This window comes from Canis lupus, chromosome 29 (genome assembly GCF_003254725.2).
Source record: "Canis lupus dingo isolate Sandy chromosome 29, ASM325472v2, whole genome shotgun sequence".
Classification (NCBI taxonomy): domain Eukaryota; kingdom Metazoa; phylum Chordata; class Mammalia; order Carnivora; family Canidae; genus Canis; species Canis lupus.
Window position 1 is genome coordinate 9,176,578 of NC_064271.1, and position 16,792 is coordinate 9,193,369.

The following is a 16,792-nucleotide window of genomic DNA, read 5'->3' on the forward strand; positions in this document are numbered from 1 at the left end:
TTCTCTGCTTGTGCATTTAAGCTGTTAGCAAATAGCATGGTTATTTGATTTAACAAAAGTTAAGAAGGTAAACAGTAGGGCAGCCCTGGTGGCTCAGTGGTTTAGCGCCGCCTTTGGCCCGGGGTGTGATCTTGGAGACCTGGGATCGAGTCCCACATCGGGCTCCCTGCATGGAGCCTGCTTCTCCCTCTGCCTGTGTCTCTGCCTCTCTCTCTCTCTCTCTTTCTCTCTGTCATGAATAAATAAATAAAAATCTAAAAAAAAAAAGAAGGTAAACAGTAAATAGTAAATACCTATTTGCTAAACAGTAAATAGCCCAAAGAGTAGATTTTAGGAACTAAAATATAATTAGTGTGAGTTCCTTAGCCATATTACTTAAACATAAGACATTTAAAATGCATCATACATATCTTTTTAAGAGCACTGACAGTGGGACCTTGTGAGATGGGCCAAGGTGTACTATACAGACTTGGGTGTGGATCATTCACCTGCTCAGTAGCTGAGTATCTTAGCTTTCACCATCCGGACATCAGTTTCTTCATCTGTAACATGGGGACATATAACACTTGCTTTAGAGACATTGGCAGGATTGAATTTAAAAACCTGCAAGATGCATTAGAACAGTCCTGGGGACATCCTATGTGCTTACTAAGAAATAGTCATCGTTAACAGGTTAAGTTTTAAACATAATACATAGGAATTTACCTAATCCATTTACAGTGCACTTTGTCTACTGCCCAAAAAGATGCTGCTTTGCTTTCTCTCCCTTCAAGTTGAAAAATGTTTCATGATTTTAACTTAACACACTTTCATGTGTATTTGAGAGCAAATATCCTTTGCCCCAAAGGCTGATCCCTAGAAATGAAAAATATTTTCGGAAACAAAGGTTCGGTCTGTATTGCCATCCTTAATCTTTGTTACTGTACGTATGTGCCACCGTTGCTGTAGAATACAAGTTGACACAGCTAAAGGACAAGGCAATTCGCAGAGTGCAAATGCTTAAAATTGATGTTGGGGGGAGAGCTGGGTACAGGGTCCCCAGATCTGTACAGTGGTGGATTATTCTGGTCAGGGCTCTCAGAGGCCATTCACAAGTACTTAGCCTCCATGCCAGGGGGGATCAAACAGCCCTGAGGGAGTAATCGTGAGGATGGATGAGGTGGCACTCTTCGCAGTATCTCCCTGAACAACACACATTGCTGTTAGAGTTCATAATCTGTGAGATCGTTGAGCCCTGCAAGATCCTTGGGCTCCTGGTCTGCCTAACTAGGGAATCCAGCTAACAGTGAGACCCACGGTAACTAGTGAGTCTTCTAAAGCCTGTGATTTGAGTGTACTAGTCTGTAGAAAAGGACAGTGGTCTTTTGAACTCAACATTCACTTGGAATTTGGCCATGGCCTCCCACATTCTCCCAGCTGAGCATAAAGCCACATAAAACTCTCTAGGAGAGGATAAAAGCTTTCGAAATTGGGATCGCGATATGTTTGTTTGGAAAAGGCAGGCAGTCCTATTGGGTTTTCATTAGGAATTCCAGTAGCTCTGCTTTTTAATTACTTGTAGTTATTTTCATTAAGCAAGCCATTTTATTGGCCAGTGATTTTTGGCACCAGCTACACACTACAGCTATAGATTGATTTCTATAATCTCAGGTGAAAGGGCAGGTCTCCCCCACACTGGAACAAGTTAGCGGCCCTCTTGTAGCAACATTTTCTTTACCTTTGGCCAAGGAAGAATGTTGAACCAGAAATGTGATTTTTTTTTTTTTCCCCGCTGATGCACCGTTCTGCTTTCTTTGTCTTAGATAGGAGAAAGGCATTTTAAAAGAAACCCATAAGATTTTTTTATAATGGATTGCCTTCGAAATGAAAATGAAGCATATGAATACATTTTCTAAATGACCTTGGAGAATGACATTGAAGAATCCATCATGGATTGAGATTTGACCTGCTATTTTTCTCCTACCAATTTTAGGTTTGATTTCATTTTTAATAATGGCTTTATTATTTACTCTAGCCTGGTTCACTCATAACTGTTTGCTTTGAAATGCGAAACCACATATTTTCTCTGTAACTCAAATAAAAATGGGGTCATGCGAATGACCTTTCAGACAGAAACGGCATAGTCCATCCACTTTGACAGCAATAACACGCGCACACACACTGTCGCTCCAGAGTAATGGAATCATTTTAAGACAAAAGATCATTCAGTTACCGAAAAGCCTGAAATCTAATGACGGTGATTATCAGTGCCAAGTTGTGGACACTGGGGACGAAATTTAATAACTGCTCACATTTACTGAGCAAACGTGGTGCCGAATTCCACGCTGAGCACTTTCAGTGTATTACCTCCCGGAATTCCCACATCAGCCCTAGGAAGTGTAGGAGTCATTATCCATAAATGAGGAAACTGAGGTTCCCTGAGCTTGAGTAAAACTTACAGGTAATCTGTGACCCTGGGAAGTGGCCAGGCTGTGGAGGAAGCACAGTTGACCTTGACCCTAGGACCTGGGCTCTGAACCAAAGAGGAGCGGGAATCCAAAGGCCAAAAGGCCACCTGAAGGATACTCTGTAGAACCCTTTTGTTTTCTGCCCAGGATTCATGATGGGTAAACAAGAAGTGGGTTACTCTTCCCCACCCGCACCCCCACTCTGTGCCCTGAGAGGTCACCCTGCCGAGTTCTCCTTTCCACCCCTGGGATGAAATCTCAGATGGGACCTATAGCCTCTTCAGTTCGTCTTGAATAATTCAAAGTTCTCAGATCAGTTTCAGGATGAAAGAGCCCAGTCCAGCATTTGTCAGGACGAAAACTCCAGCCTCTCCTCCAGTTGAAATTAGCTTCTCCCTCTTCCAGCTCAGGCCTGTGTGGGCTTGGAAGGGGAGGAGGAAAATCTGCTGGGCAAAGGGAAGAAGTAAACATGGTGGGCTTTCCCCCTTCCTTCTTGCTCCAGCTCCTTTCCCACTTTGATTAGGTCACATCTGACCTCTCCCAGTAGGTCCTGGGACACTGTGCGAATATGCAGGGCAGGCAGGGTGCGAAGGGGAAAGCCACAAGGCTCCCCTCCTTGGCTCTTGACACCTGGGATCTGGTGACCTGGGGGCTTTCAGAGCGGGCTCTTTGGGGTTTCCCGGGGACAGCCACATCCCTCCCACCGCTGAGGGGTGCTCACAGCCTTCCCCTCGGTGCAGGGCCGCTGGCTTCCTTGGGGGTGAATCTCTGGGGGAATTCCTTTACCATAACCCCAGACCACCTTTTCCCAAGTACGTATGTGGACCTAGGAAACTCCCACGCCTGTACTCATGGAAACACAGCTTCCTCTCCCTGTTGGAGACCAGGGTAAGCATACAGAGCCACTGCCCTCCATCACATCAACAGCAGAGACCTGGAGCCTGCCCTTGCTCCTGCTCTCCTAAAGCAAAGCTGTCTCCCCTTCCGCCTTCGTTTGCCCACCTGACATGAGGAAACACCGTGGGTGACAGTTTGCACCCCCTGCGCCCTCCCTCCAGCCTTGCTCAGCTCACGGTGCCACCTGGAGGATGTTTCCATAGCGCAGTGCCTCCTCCACCAGGAGAATAATTCTCGCACATGTGTCGAAGGCAGGCCCAGGCGTCGTGCCCCAGCACATTGTACGGGAGCCAGCGAGACAGACTCCCTTCTGCGTCCGTATCTGTGAAGTCGTCAAAAGCTGAGAGTTGGCCTCTCCCGCCTCTCACTGCAACGTCTGTCTCTGTCCCGCGGATGTGGAGGATGCACGTGGCAGGGGACAGTGCTGAGACGTGGGGAGGTGGTTTGCCCAACGTGTGGAAAATTAAAACAAAGCAATGGAAACCTAGGGCAAATCTGAAGACCAGTCCTCTAGCCCACTGAAAAACGAAACTGCAAAAATGACGAGGCTACCAGAATCAAAAGTCGAAATGTTAGTAGGAAAAGCCCCTGGCTTCCAAGAATACACAGAGCGATCCTGTGGCCGGCCAGAAGATTGTGTCACTTGCAGCCCGGGAGCTGATGCTGACAGCAACTCCGAGGTCACAAAAGGGAAGAAGATTCAGTCGTCAGAATTACAGATGAGCGGGATCCACCGGACGATAAGAGAGCACGAGGCACGTCATCCAGTAATTGAGAAAGTACAGCCCCTGCAAGGGCCGTGGCTTTGACTTAATGCTTCCAGATGGTTGGCCCTCTGGTTTCTTAGTTTCTGTTCAGTCAGTACTGTGCGAATTCCGCCTGGGTTTGTTTGTTTTTGTTTCTGTGGGGGGTTTTTTTGTTTTTGTTTTTGTTTTTTGGTGACTTCCCCATTTACTTTTCTCATTTCACTCCTTTGCTTTTGCCTTGTTTGCAAGTTACTCTGCAGCATTAAAAGAAACGAGTACAAATGAGTATGCGCTCGGAAGGGAAATATGAAAACACGGCATATTAACTAAAATGGATAAATGAGTATCTTCCAAGTGGAATGGCATTGCTTCCTTTAGCCCACAGAACTAAGCCTCATTTATGAATACATTTTGCTTCTAAATGGAGTGTTTTTGTGATAACCACGGGATTGTTCACTTGGTGCCGTGTGTATGAAGGTGACAAATTTTGTGAGGCCCTGCTGCTTCAAAAAACATCAGAGGCAGAGGTACGGGCAGATGCGTGCGAGCACACAGCTGGTCTGGAGGAGCTGCCGTCGTTGGGTTTGGCTCAGGCCTGACATGCAGAGGACGAAGGAGAGTGTGTAGCTCGCCACAAACCGCTCCTCGGTAGTCACACTGGAAGCCAAGAGTCGGCCTCAGCACACCCCCTCGCCTTCCATACCCCTTCCATCTCCCAAGTGTGGCACCTCACCAGCATCTCTTGAAATTGTCCACACTTCTCTCCATCCCCAGAGACACCGTCTTCATCATTGTTTAGTGAATGAAAAGCGTCTGTGCCCATATTCAGCCTTCTCCAATCCCATAAAGAGGTGGGAACTATCATCATCCCATTTTGGAGATGGAAAATTTGAGGCAGAAAGGGATCGTAACCTGCCCAAGGTTACTCAGCCTTTACGGGGCTGAGGCAGGATCCAGACCCAAAGGTGGCTGCTCTGAGCCCGGCCACGGTCTCCCTCCCCTACTGTACTGACTGGCCTCTCTGCAGTCCCTCTGTCTCCCCTCTCCTGCCACCCATGCTCTGCCACCAGGGGGATTTCTTAAAAATACAGATCTGACCATGTCACTGATGCTTCACTCCCCTCCAGCGTGCTCCCTGTACTCTGCCTCTACCCCCACCACCTCCACTGGTGGGTCTCTGATCCCTGTCCCCCTAGCACTCCACACCAGCTACTGGCTGTCTTTGAAGTTTCTGGAATGTACCATGAACTCAGTAGACAGCCTTTTTGAGAGTGGATGCCCCCGCCTCCCGTGCCTTTACTCCAGATCCTCACCGCCCTTCATCTGACTTCTGAGAAGTGGTTTGTAGGGAAGGACACCTTTGGGACAGTCCTGCCACATTTGTCACCAGCATTATTCAGTTCATACTTGTCATATGCATGCTGGATCTTTTTTTCTAAATTGTCATGACTTTCTGTTGCTTTACACCTGACACTTAATTGCTCCATCAACAAGTACTAACTGACCACAGCCCATCATTCAGTGAGCACTCATATATTGTGGGGGCATTTCTCTTACATTTGTAAAGAATTCCAAAGTTAACATTGTCAGTGAAACTCTGGATTTTTACTTCATTGACGAGGATGTTTCTCTGTCCTTAAGTGGGATTCAAAAATAGAGCTGCGAGAGTGACCCTCCCAGCAAGTTCAAGTCAGTGGCACAAATAGTATTACCAAAAAAAAAAAAAAAATCAGAAAGCAACATGGCACAATTTTATACATATCGTCAGTGTTCTGTGAGCAGACATATTAGAAAATTAAATCTTTTTTTCAAGAACCCTTCTTAACCTCAAAGGTCAGCTGCTTTTTTTTGTCATTTGCCGCCAAGTACATTGGACCTGAAGACGTTTTCAAGCTCACCAAATTCAACACATTTCAATTGTCACAGACAAGGTCACGACGCTGAGAGGTTTGATGATTGGAAGTTGAATTAGACTCCCAGAGGACAGCGACATTACCACCTTTTCTGTGTCGTGACACACGTGGGAAACGGACAGTCTTCACATATTTAAGAAACTTCTGTGGGTGGATCTGGGACTATGTTCAATCCCAGGGTCCCCGCTCTAACTGCAGTGCTTTCTTCCTATTTAAAATTTAATGGCCAATTAAGCATCAACTAGCGCTTGCTTTTTACTTACTAGAAGCACTCGGCCCACAGTGTTTCATAAATGAATCTTAAAATCAGGAGAGTTTCTGCAGACATCTGGGTTTGCCACCTCCACGGTGAGCGGCAGTCCCTATGGCAACCCTAAGCTGGGGGTCCCTTCGGAAGGCCACTGTCACCCGTGATCAGCCTGACTGCAGAAGCATTTGAGGCGCCTTGTGCCTGGTGCCTAGATTCCAGGAACTTTGCCTTTAAGCATTTTTCATATAAAATATATGCTTTGAGGCTCATTTTCTCTCCCTAACGGCCTTCAGGGTTGCAAATACTCCTGGTCCTAGAGCGCTGGGTCTTCCCAACATTACATGTTACCTAGCAGCCCCTGTGAGCAGCTGGCAAGTTTGGAGTTGGAAAGATTCAGGCCACTTTGGTTTTTAAAGTTTTGAATCTAACCTGATGCTCGTCAGTACAGCAGGGGGCTGTTGTCCCCTCCCCCTGGCCACTCAAGGGCTGGACCAGCTTCCTGGGCATCACCCGGGATCTTCGAGATACCCAGAAGCCTGGGCCCCACCCCAAATCCACTTCAGGACCCTGTCTTTCAAGGACAAACCCAGGGATGCTCAGGCACATTCAGGTTTGAGAAACTGCTAGTGTGAGTGGGAGTCACTGTCTGTGGCCCCTACTGTCCCTGGCCACCGGGCCCCTTCAGCCTCCCCACCCGGAGCAGGACTCCTGCACAGGTAACCGTGACCCCTGGAGCCCCACTTTGCCATCGGAAAGGAGCTGGCAGGGCTCTGCCCCCCGTCACCCCAAGCCAGATTGCTGTGGAGTTCGTGGCGGGCCCTGATTCAGTGGACCATTTTGTACCTCAGTTCACCAAGCTTCATTCTCCAGTTCGTTTTATTAGTCTATGAAATTTTCAAATGGATATTAAATGGGGTAGAATGTAGCCAGATAGTTTGTGAGTGAAAGTTTCTCCCGCTTTCCAGTTTATGTTCCCCCTTCTTAGGGATCAAGCAGGACTGTATAATTACTGTTGTTTATGAATCCTATGCAGCTGAGATCTAATTCTGCTTCCCTGGAAGAAGAGGAAACATAAGCCTCTCCTGGCCTGTTCTCATCAGAGCCTAGCCACACCTGGGGGGTGTCAGAGGCTGGTGAAAGGGCTGCAACAGTGACGGGGGTGGGGGGGTACGGGGAGACCATGTGCCACAGTGCTCCCTGAGCATAGTTCCTGGCTGTCACATCAATGGCATCAAGATGTAGCCCCAGGTATCCAGCCAGGTGTGTCATCTACCCTTTGACCAGCCTTTTCAAACGTACTTGGTCTACATCGTAACAAAGTCTATACTCCGGAACTCTGGGAATATACAGCTCTGTCCCAGCAGCACCGTTTAAGCATTTTGAGAAAAAAAAAAAAAAAAAAACGAGAAGTTAGAGATTATACAAGCATTAGAAAAAGAAGCAGCCTAAGCCACCTTCATTATTTTTGAAGTAGGTAGTTTGCTGGCTAAAACAGATCCTCTGGCACCCAACTTGTTCCTCTTTAGCATTGTCTTATGCTTTCCATTCTTCCAGGAAGATGATTTTTCTTGTCCTTCTCCAAAGGGTCCAGATTAAAACTTTTAAACTCTGAACACAGTCATCTGTAAATATAAGTGTGCTGAAAATTATTAGGGAAATTGGGAATGACAGACAAAAGAGAGAGGGAAGGAGCGGAACGAAAAGGAAATGAAGTGGAAAGTGGTTACAGTCACTACCTTTCCAACATAATCCTTTCACACTGGTTTTGTTCTAGAAACTGCTCCCTAAGGTTAGATGGCTTGGAGCGGTTGGGAGTTCCTGCAGGAGCCCTCGTGGGGGCATCTGCCTCTGTTTACCCATTTTCACGCCCTTTTTTCCATGAAGAAGGCAAACAGCGTGAAAGCAGGACTGTCAGCTTCCTGATACATGCACCTGCCTGGTAAATAGACTAGTGTCCATCAATCCTGTGGGTTGAGAGGAACGATTTTTATTAAGTGTTCCGATAGTCTCCGAGCCCATCTTAACAGACAGGGCATGCTGGGAAGTTGTGTCAGTGGTGGGGGATTCTTGGACTTCTGGTCCTAGCAGGATGGAATTGGAAGGGAAGATAGTCATACAGGCCACCATGGGCATCAGTGCCAGTTCACATTATATGATAAGGACAACTCATCATTCAGGAAATGTTTTCCTAAGAAGAGTAAATGCAGGAACCTGTGTGCAGTCACGTGCCAATAGTCCCATGTACCATTTTGACATTGGAAAAAGTCCACTCCTTCTTAGCTCCTCAGAACCACATGATTTAGAGGGAGAAGGGGTCTGGGGAAGCTCATCCAAAACGTGGCCCTTCCTGGGGAGGGCAGCCCTCTCTCCAGCACTGCGGATGTGATCCAGTGGGGTTGCCTCTGAGCCCAGGCTCTGCTACCTGTTCTGGCTCTGAGCTCCTCAGTGAAGGGGGACCCCATTTCACCTTCCCGGTCAGGTGGGCCCAGGGTGGTGGATGAAGAAATGCAGAAGGTTCCGCAGGGAAATTGCTGCTCCCCTCGGGCATCTCATTCAAAATTTGTTCAAAGAAACGATCTCGCTTAATCTTCATGAGAGGGGGGTGGAGGTGGCTTTTTCAACTAAATTGAAGTATCATAATAGAACTGCACAATTAAAGGAAGTCATTATGTAGGAATTGCCTTGGGGCTTCTCAAGGCTCACATAGGAAAATATTTTTATTAGAACAAATCCTTTTGCAGATTACCGGAATTGTCTCTTAGCAAAACATGGCGATGGGTGTATTTGGAGATGAAGTTTTAAAAGATGTTAAGGGAGAACTATCAGGCTTCCACTCCCCCACCTCCAAGCTTGTTATTAATTGACTCTCCATTTTCTTACCATGAGAGCAGATGATTTTATAGTAAAGCCACTATATTTATTTTGTAAATTAGTTATGTGATGTTGGTTGAAAATATTACCCTTAATATTCCTAATCATAACCAAAGATGCTGAAAAGGTCTGTAACCAGTTACCCTCTGGGATGCTGATGCGTTCACAAATGTTCTCCATCGGCAGTAAGAGGCAGAGGAGTTACTCTTGGAAAAATGCTACATATATTATTGTGCACGAAGTAGAAAGACAGCCTATAAATTTATCCTGGGAGTATCCATAAATGTTTCCCTTAGACTGGCTTTGGTTGAGGGAGGGGGTGGTCAAAGTGTTCAGAAAGCCATCACTAGTAAGGCCATGAATAATTAACTATTATACCAGTTTTCTGTAAAGTAACATATTTAGGTGTGGTTGACATCCTAAGATTTTATTCTTCGTTCCCTGGGGGGATCTGGGGAACTACATACCACAAAGCAAACTTTTGATTTCTGCTCGTTGAAGGTAAAAAAACTATGGAGCACTTTTATAATCAAATGATCTAGGTACAAGGTTAATCTGGAGGTATTTGTAAGTTTTCTTGTTTAGTTCAAAACTAACCTTGTAGTTAGGGGGAAGAAGTCCATGCCTAGTCTTGGGCTTCGGGAGAAGGTGTTTTCAGATACCCTGGTTGGCAAAAGTAAAAGGACTGAAACGTGCGTTTGCGAAGTTCCTTCATCTTTGCTGCCAGTCCCATCTCCTGCCAAATTTCTCAGTTTTTGGAGAGTTACCGAAGTGCGCGTTTCCGATGTTAGCGAGAGATTGGGCAGTGAGAAATCCGAAGTCGTGCTTCCCGGAGACGGAGACGGAGACGGAGACGGAGCTCCCCGCCGCGGCGGCCGCGAGCGGACACGGGATGGGGGAGTCCCGGGGAGCCCCGGGGCGATGCGCGCCGGGAACGCGGCCGGCCCGGCCCGGCCGAGCCCGCATTTGCACCTTCATGCAGGATTGCCTGGGTTTGGTGCTGGGAAAGCCAGCCGGGCGTGCTCGGGGGCGGATCCCAGCCACGGGGAGGCGGCGGCAAGGGCCCCCGCGGGGGACAGCCCGCCCCCCCCGCCCCCGCGCCCCCAGCGGCCGCCCGGGCTGCGGGGCCCCGGGAGCGGGAGCGGGAGCGGCGGCGGGAGCGGGAGCGGGAGCGGGAGCGGCGGGAGCGGGAGCGGCGGGGCCGGCGGGGGCGGGGGCGGGGGCGGGGGCGCCGCGGGTGGCTCCGTTGCTACAGCCGTGATGTCACTCGCCCGTCCTAACCCGCGGTTGGTTGTTGTGTGTTTCAGCTCTGCCTGCAGCCGAACACAAAGACCTGGAGGAGACTCCCACATCCTTCGGGGAGAAGAAAGGAGGCAGCGGCGCCGGTTCCGGGAGCTCGTGGCTCGTGGCCTTCGGGAGGGGGGAAGTGGATCGCGGCGTTGGCGGCGGCGTTGGCGGCGGCGGGCGAGCCGTGAGATGCGGCGGCGCCGCGGCGGCGCCTGCTGACACCCCGGTCCCCGGCGCCGGCCGCTGCCCTTTGTGCTTCGCGTACATGTGTCAGCTCGGCGCATCCGGAGGCGCGCGCACCGGAATCCAACACGGCCGCCGGGGAGAGACCGCCCGCCATGCCCACCGAGACCCTGCAGACAGGTAGCATGGTGAAGCCGGTCAGCCCCGCGGGCACCTTCACCTCGGCCGTCCCCCTGCGCATCCTCAACAAGGGGCCCGACTACTTTCGCCGGCAGGCCGAGCCCAACCCCAAGAGGCTGAGCGCCGTGGAGAGGCTGGAAGCGGACAAGGCCAAGTACGTCAAGAGCCAGGAGGTCATCAACGCCAAGCAGGAGCCCGTGAAGCCGGCCGTGCTGGCCAAGCCCCCCGTGTGCCCCGCCGCCAAGCGCGCCCTGGGCAGCCCCACGCTGCGGGTGTTGGGCGGCCACGCCAAGACCGAGGGCGGCGTGCAGCGCGAGAACCTGAAGCTCGAGATCCTGAAAAACATCCTCAACAGCTCCGAGGGCTCCAGCCCGGGCTCGGCGCACAAGCTGGGCGCGCGCAACCGGCCGCCGCCCCGGCCCGACGCGCCCGACCCGCACCGGCACTCGTTCGCCGAGTCGCTCAAGGTGTTCCCCACGCAGGGCCGCGGCAGCCCGCACGAGGGCGGCTCCCACGCGGGCAGGCGGCTGCCGGAGCCGGCGGCCGACTCCTTCCTGCACGTCTCGCACAGCTCCTCGGACGTGCGCAGGGCGACCAGCGCCAAGCCCCTGCGCGCCATCCCCTGCAGCAGCTCCGCGCCGCCCCTGCCGCCCAAGCCCAAGCCCAAGGCCGCGGCCGTGGCCGTGGCGGCCGCCAAGTCCCCCGAGGCCGCCGAGCCCGCCGAGCCCGCCTGCGGGGTCAGCCGGAGGCCCTCGCTGCAGCGCTCCAAGTCGGACCTGAGCGACAGGTACTTCCGCGTGGACGCCGACGTGGAGCGCTTCTTCAACTACTGCGGACTGGACCCCGAGGAGCTGGAGAACCTGGGCATGGAGAACTTTGCAAGGGCTAATTCCGACATCATCTCCCTCAACTTCCGCAGCGCAAGCATGATCAGCTCGGACTGCGAACAGTCTCAGGACAGTAACAGTGACCTTAGAAACGATGACAGTGCCAATGACCGGGTGCCCTACGGCATCTCTGCCATCGAAAGAAATGCTAGGATCATCAAGTGGTTATATAGCATCAAACAAGCTAGAGAGTCACAGAAGGTCTCCCACGTGTAAGACGACCGTGCGCGCCCAGGAGGGACCAGGGGGGGTCTCTGTCCGCGCACCCGAAGTCGTGAAGGTCCTGAGGTCTCCTCGAGGTGTCGTGAGCTTCTCCGCTCTCTTTGTGTTGCCTGTGGTGCAATGTTTCCAAGTCGCATGCCTGTCAACATGGGGACTGGCCTGGCTCCCGCGCCCACCAGCCCACCCTCGCTGCAGAGCCCGGCTGAACGCGACGCCACCGGCCCAGGGCCTCAGGCCAGAACCCGAGTAGGGCTTCGATCTTAAGCAAAACTGTTTACACGAAAACGGTAGACAACTTCTTCGATATTTATGTGGTTCTTGTGTTTTTATATCCCGCGCTATTGTGTCTTAATTAAAAGTTTTATCAACTGGCTTTTAAGTTGAGAGTAGAATCTTTTTGAAATAAAAAGCCAATTTGCCTACGCGTGAGACCGAAACAGTGGGGAAAATCAGTGGGATCCGCTACCAGACAGATAACAGTGACTGACCTAAAAGAGAACCAGGCCAACGGTTTCTGAGAAAGAAAGCCGTGAGCCTGATGGTCATCATTTGCATATTGGAGTTCTCCCGCCACTCACTGTAAAGTGATGGTTGGGGCCTCAGCGCTACGTTTTGTGTCCGATTTAAGTGTGTAAATGTTGGTGCTTCTGTGTAACACTGACCCCCAGGGAAAGACAATCAGAAACCATGAAGGTAATTAAATCTAAGAGTTTGGGGGGAGGGGGTTGGGGGGTTTTGTTGATATTGTTCTGATTTGGCTTGATTCCGAAAGTTCTACTATTAATCATTTGATGGGAATGGCCATCCTAAAGCTGATACTAAATGTCTTTAAAAAAAAAAAAGTCGTTTGTTTTTTGATCAAGAACTAATTCTATGCTGACTCTCTTCCCTCTCTCCCTCCCTCCCTGTGTTGTTGGTTTTCTCGGGAGAGGGGCGCTGGGGGCTTGTGCAGGGTCGAGCTATGGGAAGACATGAACACGAATGGGAACACCAGCCACATCGGTATAGAACCTCCCACGTAAAAGGGAATAATACCTTTCATAGCTGAACCGTATCTGAGCAGTGCGATTGTGTTGTCTTGCATATGTTATCCTCCTCCTAGTGTTACGGCGCTAGAAAGCTGTGGAAGCAAGATGCCATGCCATGTAGCTCTTCCACCCTTTGGTCTCTATCGACTTATTTCCATTCTCCCCAGTAACCTGTCTTGCGGGTGGTTAGTTAGCTGTGGACCAGCTGACACTTGTGGTGCGGTGGCCGGGAGGGAAACGTGTAGCCGTCTGCTCCTTTGCTCTGTAGTCCTGCTCTGAACCTCTCAGCAGCGCTACCTTAGACTTCATCAGCTAACAGGCAACTTTTTATGGTGTGTAAATGCTGTAAGACTTTGTACATACTTCAGTTGTTATGAAATCTTTAAGAAAAAAAAGAAAAAGTGATGCTAATAAATAGCTCTGGTGCAGGCACTAATGGTGGTGGTTTCTCTTTGTCCTTTCCTTTGCTCCGGCCCCGAAAAGGTGGACTCTGGACTGTGAGCCAGAAAGCAGATTTTTGATAGTCTCGAAGGAACATTTTTTTTCCCCCTCATTAAGTGACTTCGGCCATATCACAATTATTCTGAACAGTGATGGCAGTGTGCTTTTGCTAAAAGGGTTTCGTCAAGGTTCCTAAAATATGCTGCCTCTTCTTTACTTAGTTCGCACTTGCGTTATTTTTACCTTTTCTTAAACATCAGAATTTTTCACGTCTTCCGCAAGACTCTTCGGTTGTAAATATTTATGAGTTCTTGCAGTGGAGACCTACCTTTGAATGTTCTTATTTGTAAAAGCCCAACAGCATTAGCATCACACGTGTTCATACATTTGTCCACTTGTTCGTTCATTCGTTCGTTCCTCTTTCAACAGGTTATTTGGCGAGTGGCCCCCTTTTCAGGCCTCATGGTAGGCACAGGACAGCTTTGGGCAACAAATAGCCTCTGCCTCGAGGAATGTAGATGCTCACTTTTAAGAAGAACAGCATTCCTCTTGGGAGACAGATCTTATGTCTTCTTATTAGGACGCAGAGTATTCAAGTATCTCTTGAATCAAGTTATTTGAAGATTAACACCTCTTCAAAAGTTCCCTGTACTATGTAAAATGCAAAAGAAAGCATTATTTTAAAAAATATCTTCAGAAGCAGAAATTGTAAGATTCCCAACTATTACTGTTTGAAATTTTTTCCTTCTGGAAATCAAATGTGATTCCTTGACTCTGCTGGCTTGGGATCCTTTCTGGTTCTCTGATTAATGTTCAGTTCCACTAGAGCTCTACTTCCCGGAAGAAACATTTGGAGATGTAGCTTTCAGTGGGGATGACACAGTGCAGTTAAGATAATAGAATAAAAATCGGTTTCTTTCATTTAGTTCATTCATTCTTCCCTCACCATTAGGACAGAAACGTGGCCATTTCAAACATTTATGGCTTAGCATTTAGATAGCCGTTTCTTTCTAGGGCTACTGCGATACCAAAAATAGATGTCATTTTTATAAGGAAACCAGTTTTTTTGGGAGGCAAGCACTTCTTAGCTAATTTAATGTCACTGTCTATGCTGTTTTAGTCATGGATTCTGTTGAATGTTTTAACATTTCAAAACCACGTTCAATCTGTATCCCACCATAATTCAGTCTAATCCTCTGTGGCCTTATTTGTACAATGGACAAATGTGAGCCTTCTAGTTCCCTTTATGGAAGGGGGAGCTCATTATTTTCTTTTTTGTTAGTGAAATTAGAGTTGGTATACAGGACTGTGTCAAAGGCTTAATATTAAATCCTAAGAGTGAGACATTTCCTAATTGTGAAGTCCTTTTTACCAAGTGCTGATTCTGTTAGTGCATGAAAAGTATCTCGTGTGTGTGTGTGTGTTTGTGTGATGATAATGATCATGTCGGCAGGAATATTCAGTTGTCATGTAGTTCAGCATACTTTTTCCCTGACACAGTGCAGAGTGAAGCGTGATTTCACAGGATGGCCCTAAGTACTGAAAACCACCAAATTTTAAGTCCTCCTAATATTCACCCCCTCTGCCAGAGTCTTATTTCAGGCTCTCCTACCTAAACTATTGTTCCTGTAACCTCCTAACTGGGGGATGCTTAGCCCCCAGCCAGTCTCCTTTCCCCGCCATTTCATGCCAGAGATAACATAATCAACTCTGATCATGTCACTTCTCTATGTAAAAACATCCTCCAGCTTGAGTATGTTGCTGAAAGAATAAATATTTACTTCTTATCAGAGAGTGTCAGGATTTACCTTTCAGACCCTATTTTCTGTGTCCCCAGGCCCCTAGGCTCCAAGCAGAGGAAATTTCCTTTAGGAGCTCTTTGCCACTATGTTAAGTGATCTATTGCTACAAAACAAATTTCCCCAAAGCTTAAAATGATAAATACTTATTTATTATCTCCCTTTTTGTGAGTCAGGAATCCTGGACTGTCTTAGTCAGATGATTCTGGCACAGGGCATCTCCTTAGGCTCCAGACAAAATGTCAGTGGGGGCTGCATCATCTGAAGGCTTGACTGGGGCTGGAGAAGCTAAAATTCCAAGATGAATCATTTGATGGTGGCAAGAGACCTTACAGCGTGGCATCTGGCTTCCTCTAAAGGGAGTGACCCGAGAGAGAAAGCATTGGGAGAGCCACAGTGTCTTTGACAATCCAGTACCTGAAGTCACACACCTCCACCATGCTCAGGTGGAGCATATCACTAAATAGAGCCCACACTCATGGAGAGGAGAGTTAGAATTCATCTCTTAAAGGAAGGGATGTCAAAGAACTTTTGGACATGTTTTAAAAATCATCACTACTGCTGAGTTTCAGTAGCTTTTCATTCTGTGAGTGATGCTTTTTTCCTTCCTCCTTGACCTTGCAGACTTCTGTTCTTTGAGACTCAACACAACTATCAACCAGTGAGATTTTTGCATTTCTGTGTTGCCTTTTCCCATTACCTAGTAATTTTTGCCCTGCCCATGGGCCCAGCCTTTGCTACTTTAAACAGTGCCTTTGTTTAAATTGTTAAAAGGTATACCTTCCTCAAAACGATTTTCTGTCAGGTTAAAAAAATCTGTCCTAATAATTCATAAATCTCTAATGATTATAATGTGAATTGTGATCCCAGAGTCGGCCAGTACATAGCACAGCAGCCCAGAGTATATATAGCAGGTGCTTACTAAGTGTTGACTGGATTTTTTTTTTAACCTATGGCTTTTAAGTCCTGTGCTAGTTACTCTGTAAGTGTTATCAAACGAACCCAAGATGGGACACGTGGATGGCTCAGTGGTTGAGCATCTGCCTTCGGCTCAGGTCGTGATCCCGAGATCCTGGGATCCAGTCCTGCATTGGGCTCCTCGAAGGAATCCTGCTTCTCCCTCTGCCTATGTCTCTGCCTCTGTCTCTGTGTCTCTCATGAATAAATAAATAAAATCTTAAAAAAAAAAACATTAAAAAAATGAGGTATAGTTATTGTCCCATTGTCCCAAGGTATAGTTATTGTCCCATTTTACAGGTGAAGAACCTCAGTTCCACGGAGGTGAAGCCTCTTAATCACGATCCCAGAGGAAGTAAGTGGCAGAATGGGATTTGAACTCCATACTGCGATTCCAGCTCCACCCCTTCTCCCTGCCACAGCCCAGCTCAAGACAGAGAAAGGCAGACTAGAGTGTGTTTTTGTACTTTAAATCCAAAGTGCTCCTAAATTCATCTTGTTCATTTCATCTGCTGCCTGTATATACAGACATGTCTCAAACACTGAGTATTTCAACAATTTCACTCTTACCAAAATGGCACCCAATAAAATTTAGAAAAAGACTTCAGCTGTTCCATGATACGTAACGTAGAGCAGGCTAAATCCAAAGAGGCAAGGCTGTTAGCATGGCGTTCTTTCAGTTTT

General features: G+C 48.3%; 1 protein-coding gene across 15 annotated transcripts in view; it reads left to right on the top strand.

Moving 5' to 3' along the window:
• Positions 1–16,792, top strand: part of FAM110B (family with sequence similarity 110 member B) — a 180,837-nt gene that overhangs the window by 130,271 nt on the left and 33,774 nt on the right. For 6 of the 15 annotated variants that reach the window (XM_049103729.1, XM_025477784.3, XM_025477786.3 and 3 more), the window contains one exon: positions 10,432–13,347. The exons of the other annotated variants lie outside the window; for them this stretch is intronic. In XM_049103729.1, coding sequence (XP_048959686.1) covers positions 10,750–11,877 — 1,128 coding nt within the window. In that variant the 5' untranslated portion in view covers positions 10,432–10,749 and the 3' untranslated portion in view covers positions 11,878–13,347. Of the gene's footprint in view, positions 1–10,431; positions 13,348–16,792 lie in introns of those variants that run through there. 15 annotated transcript variants of the gene reach the window in all.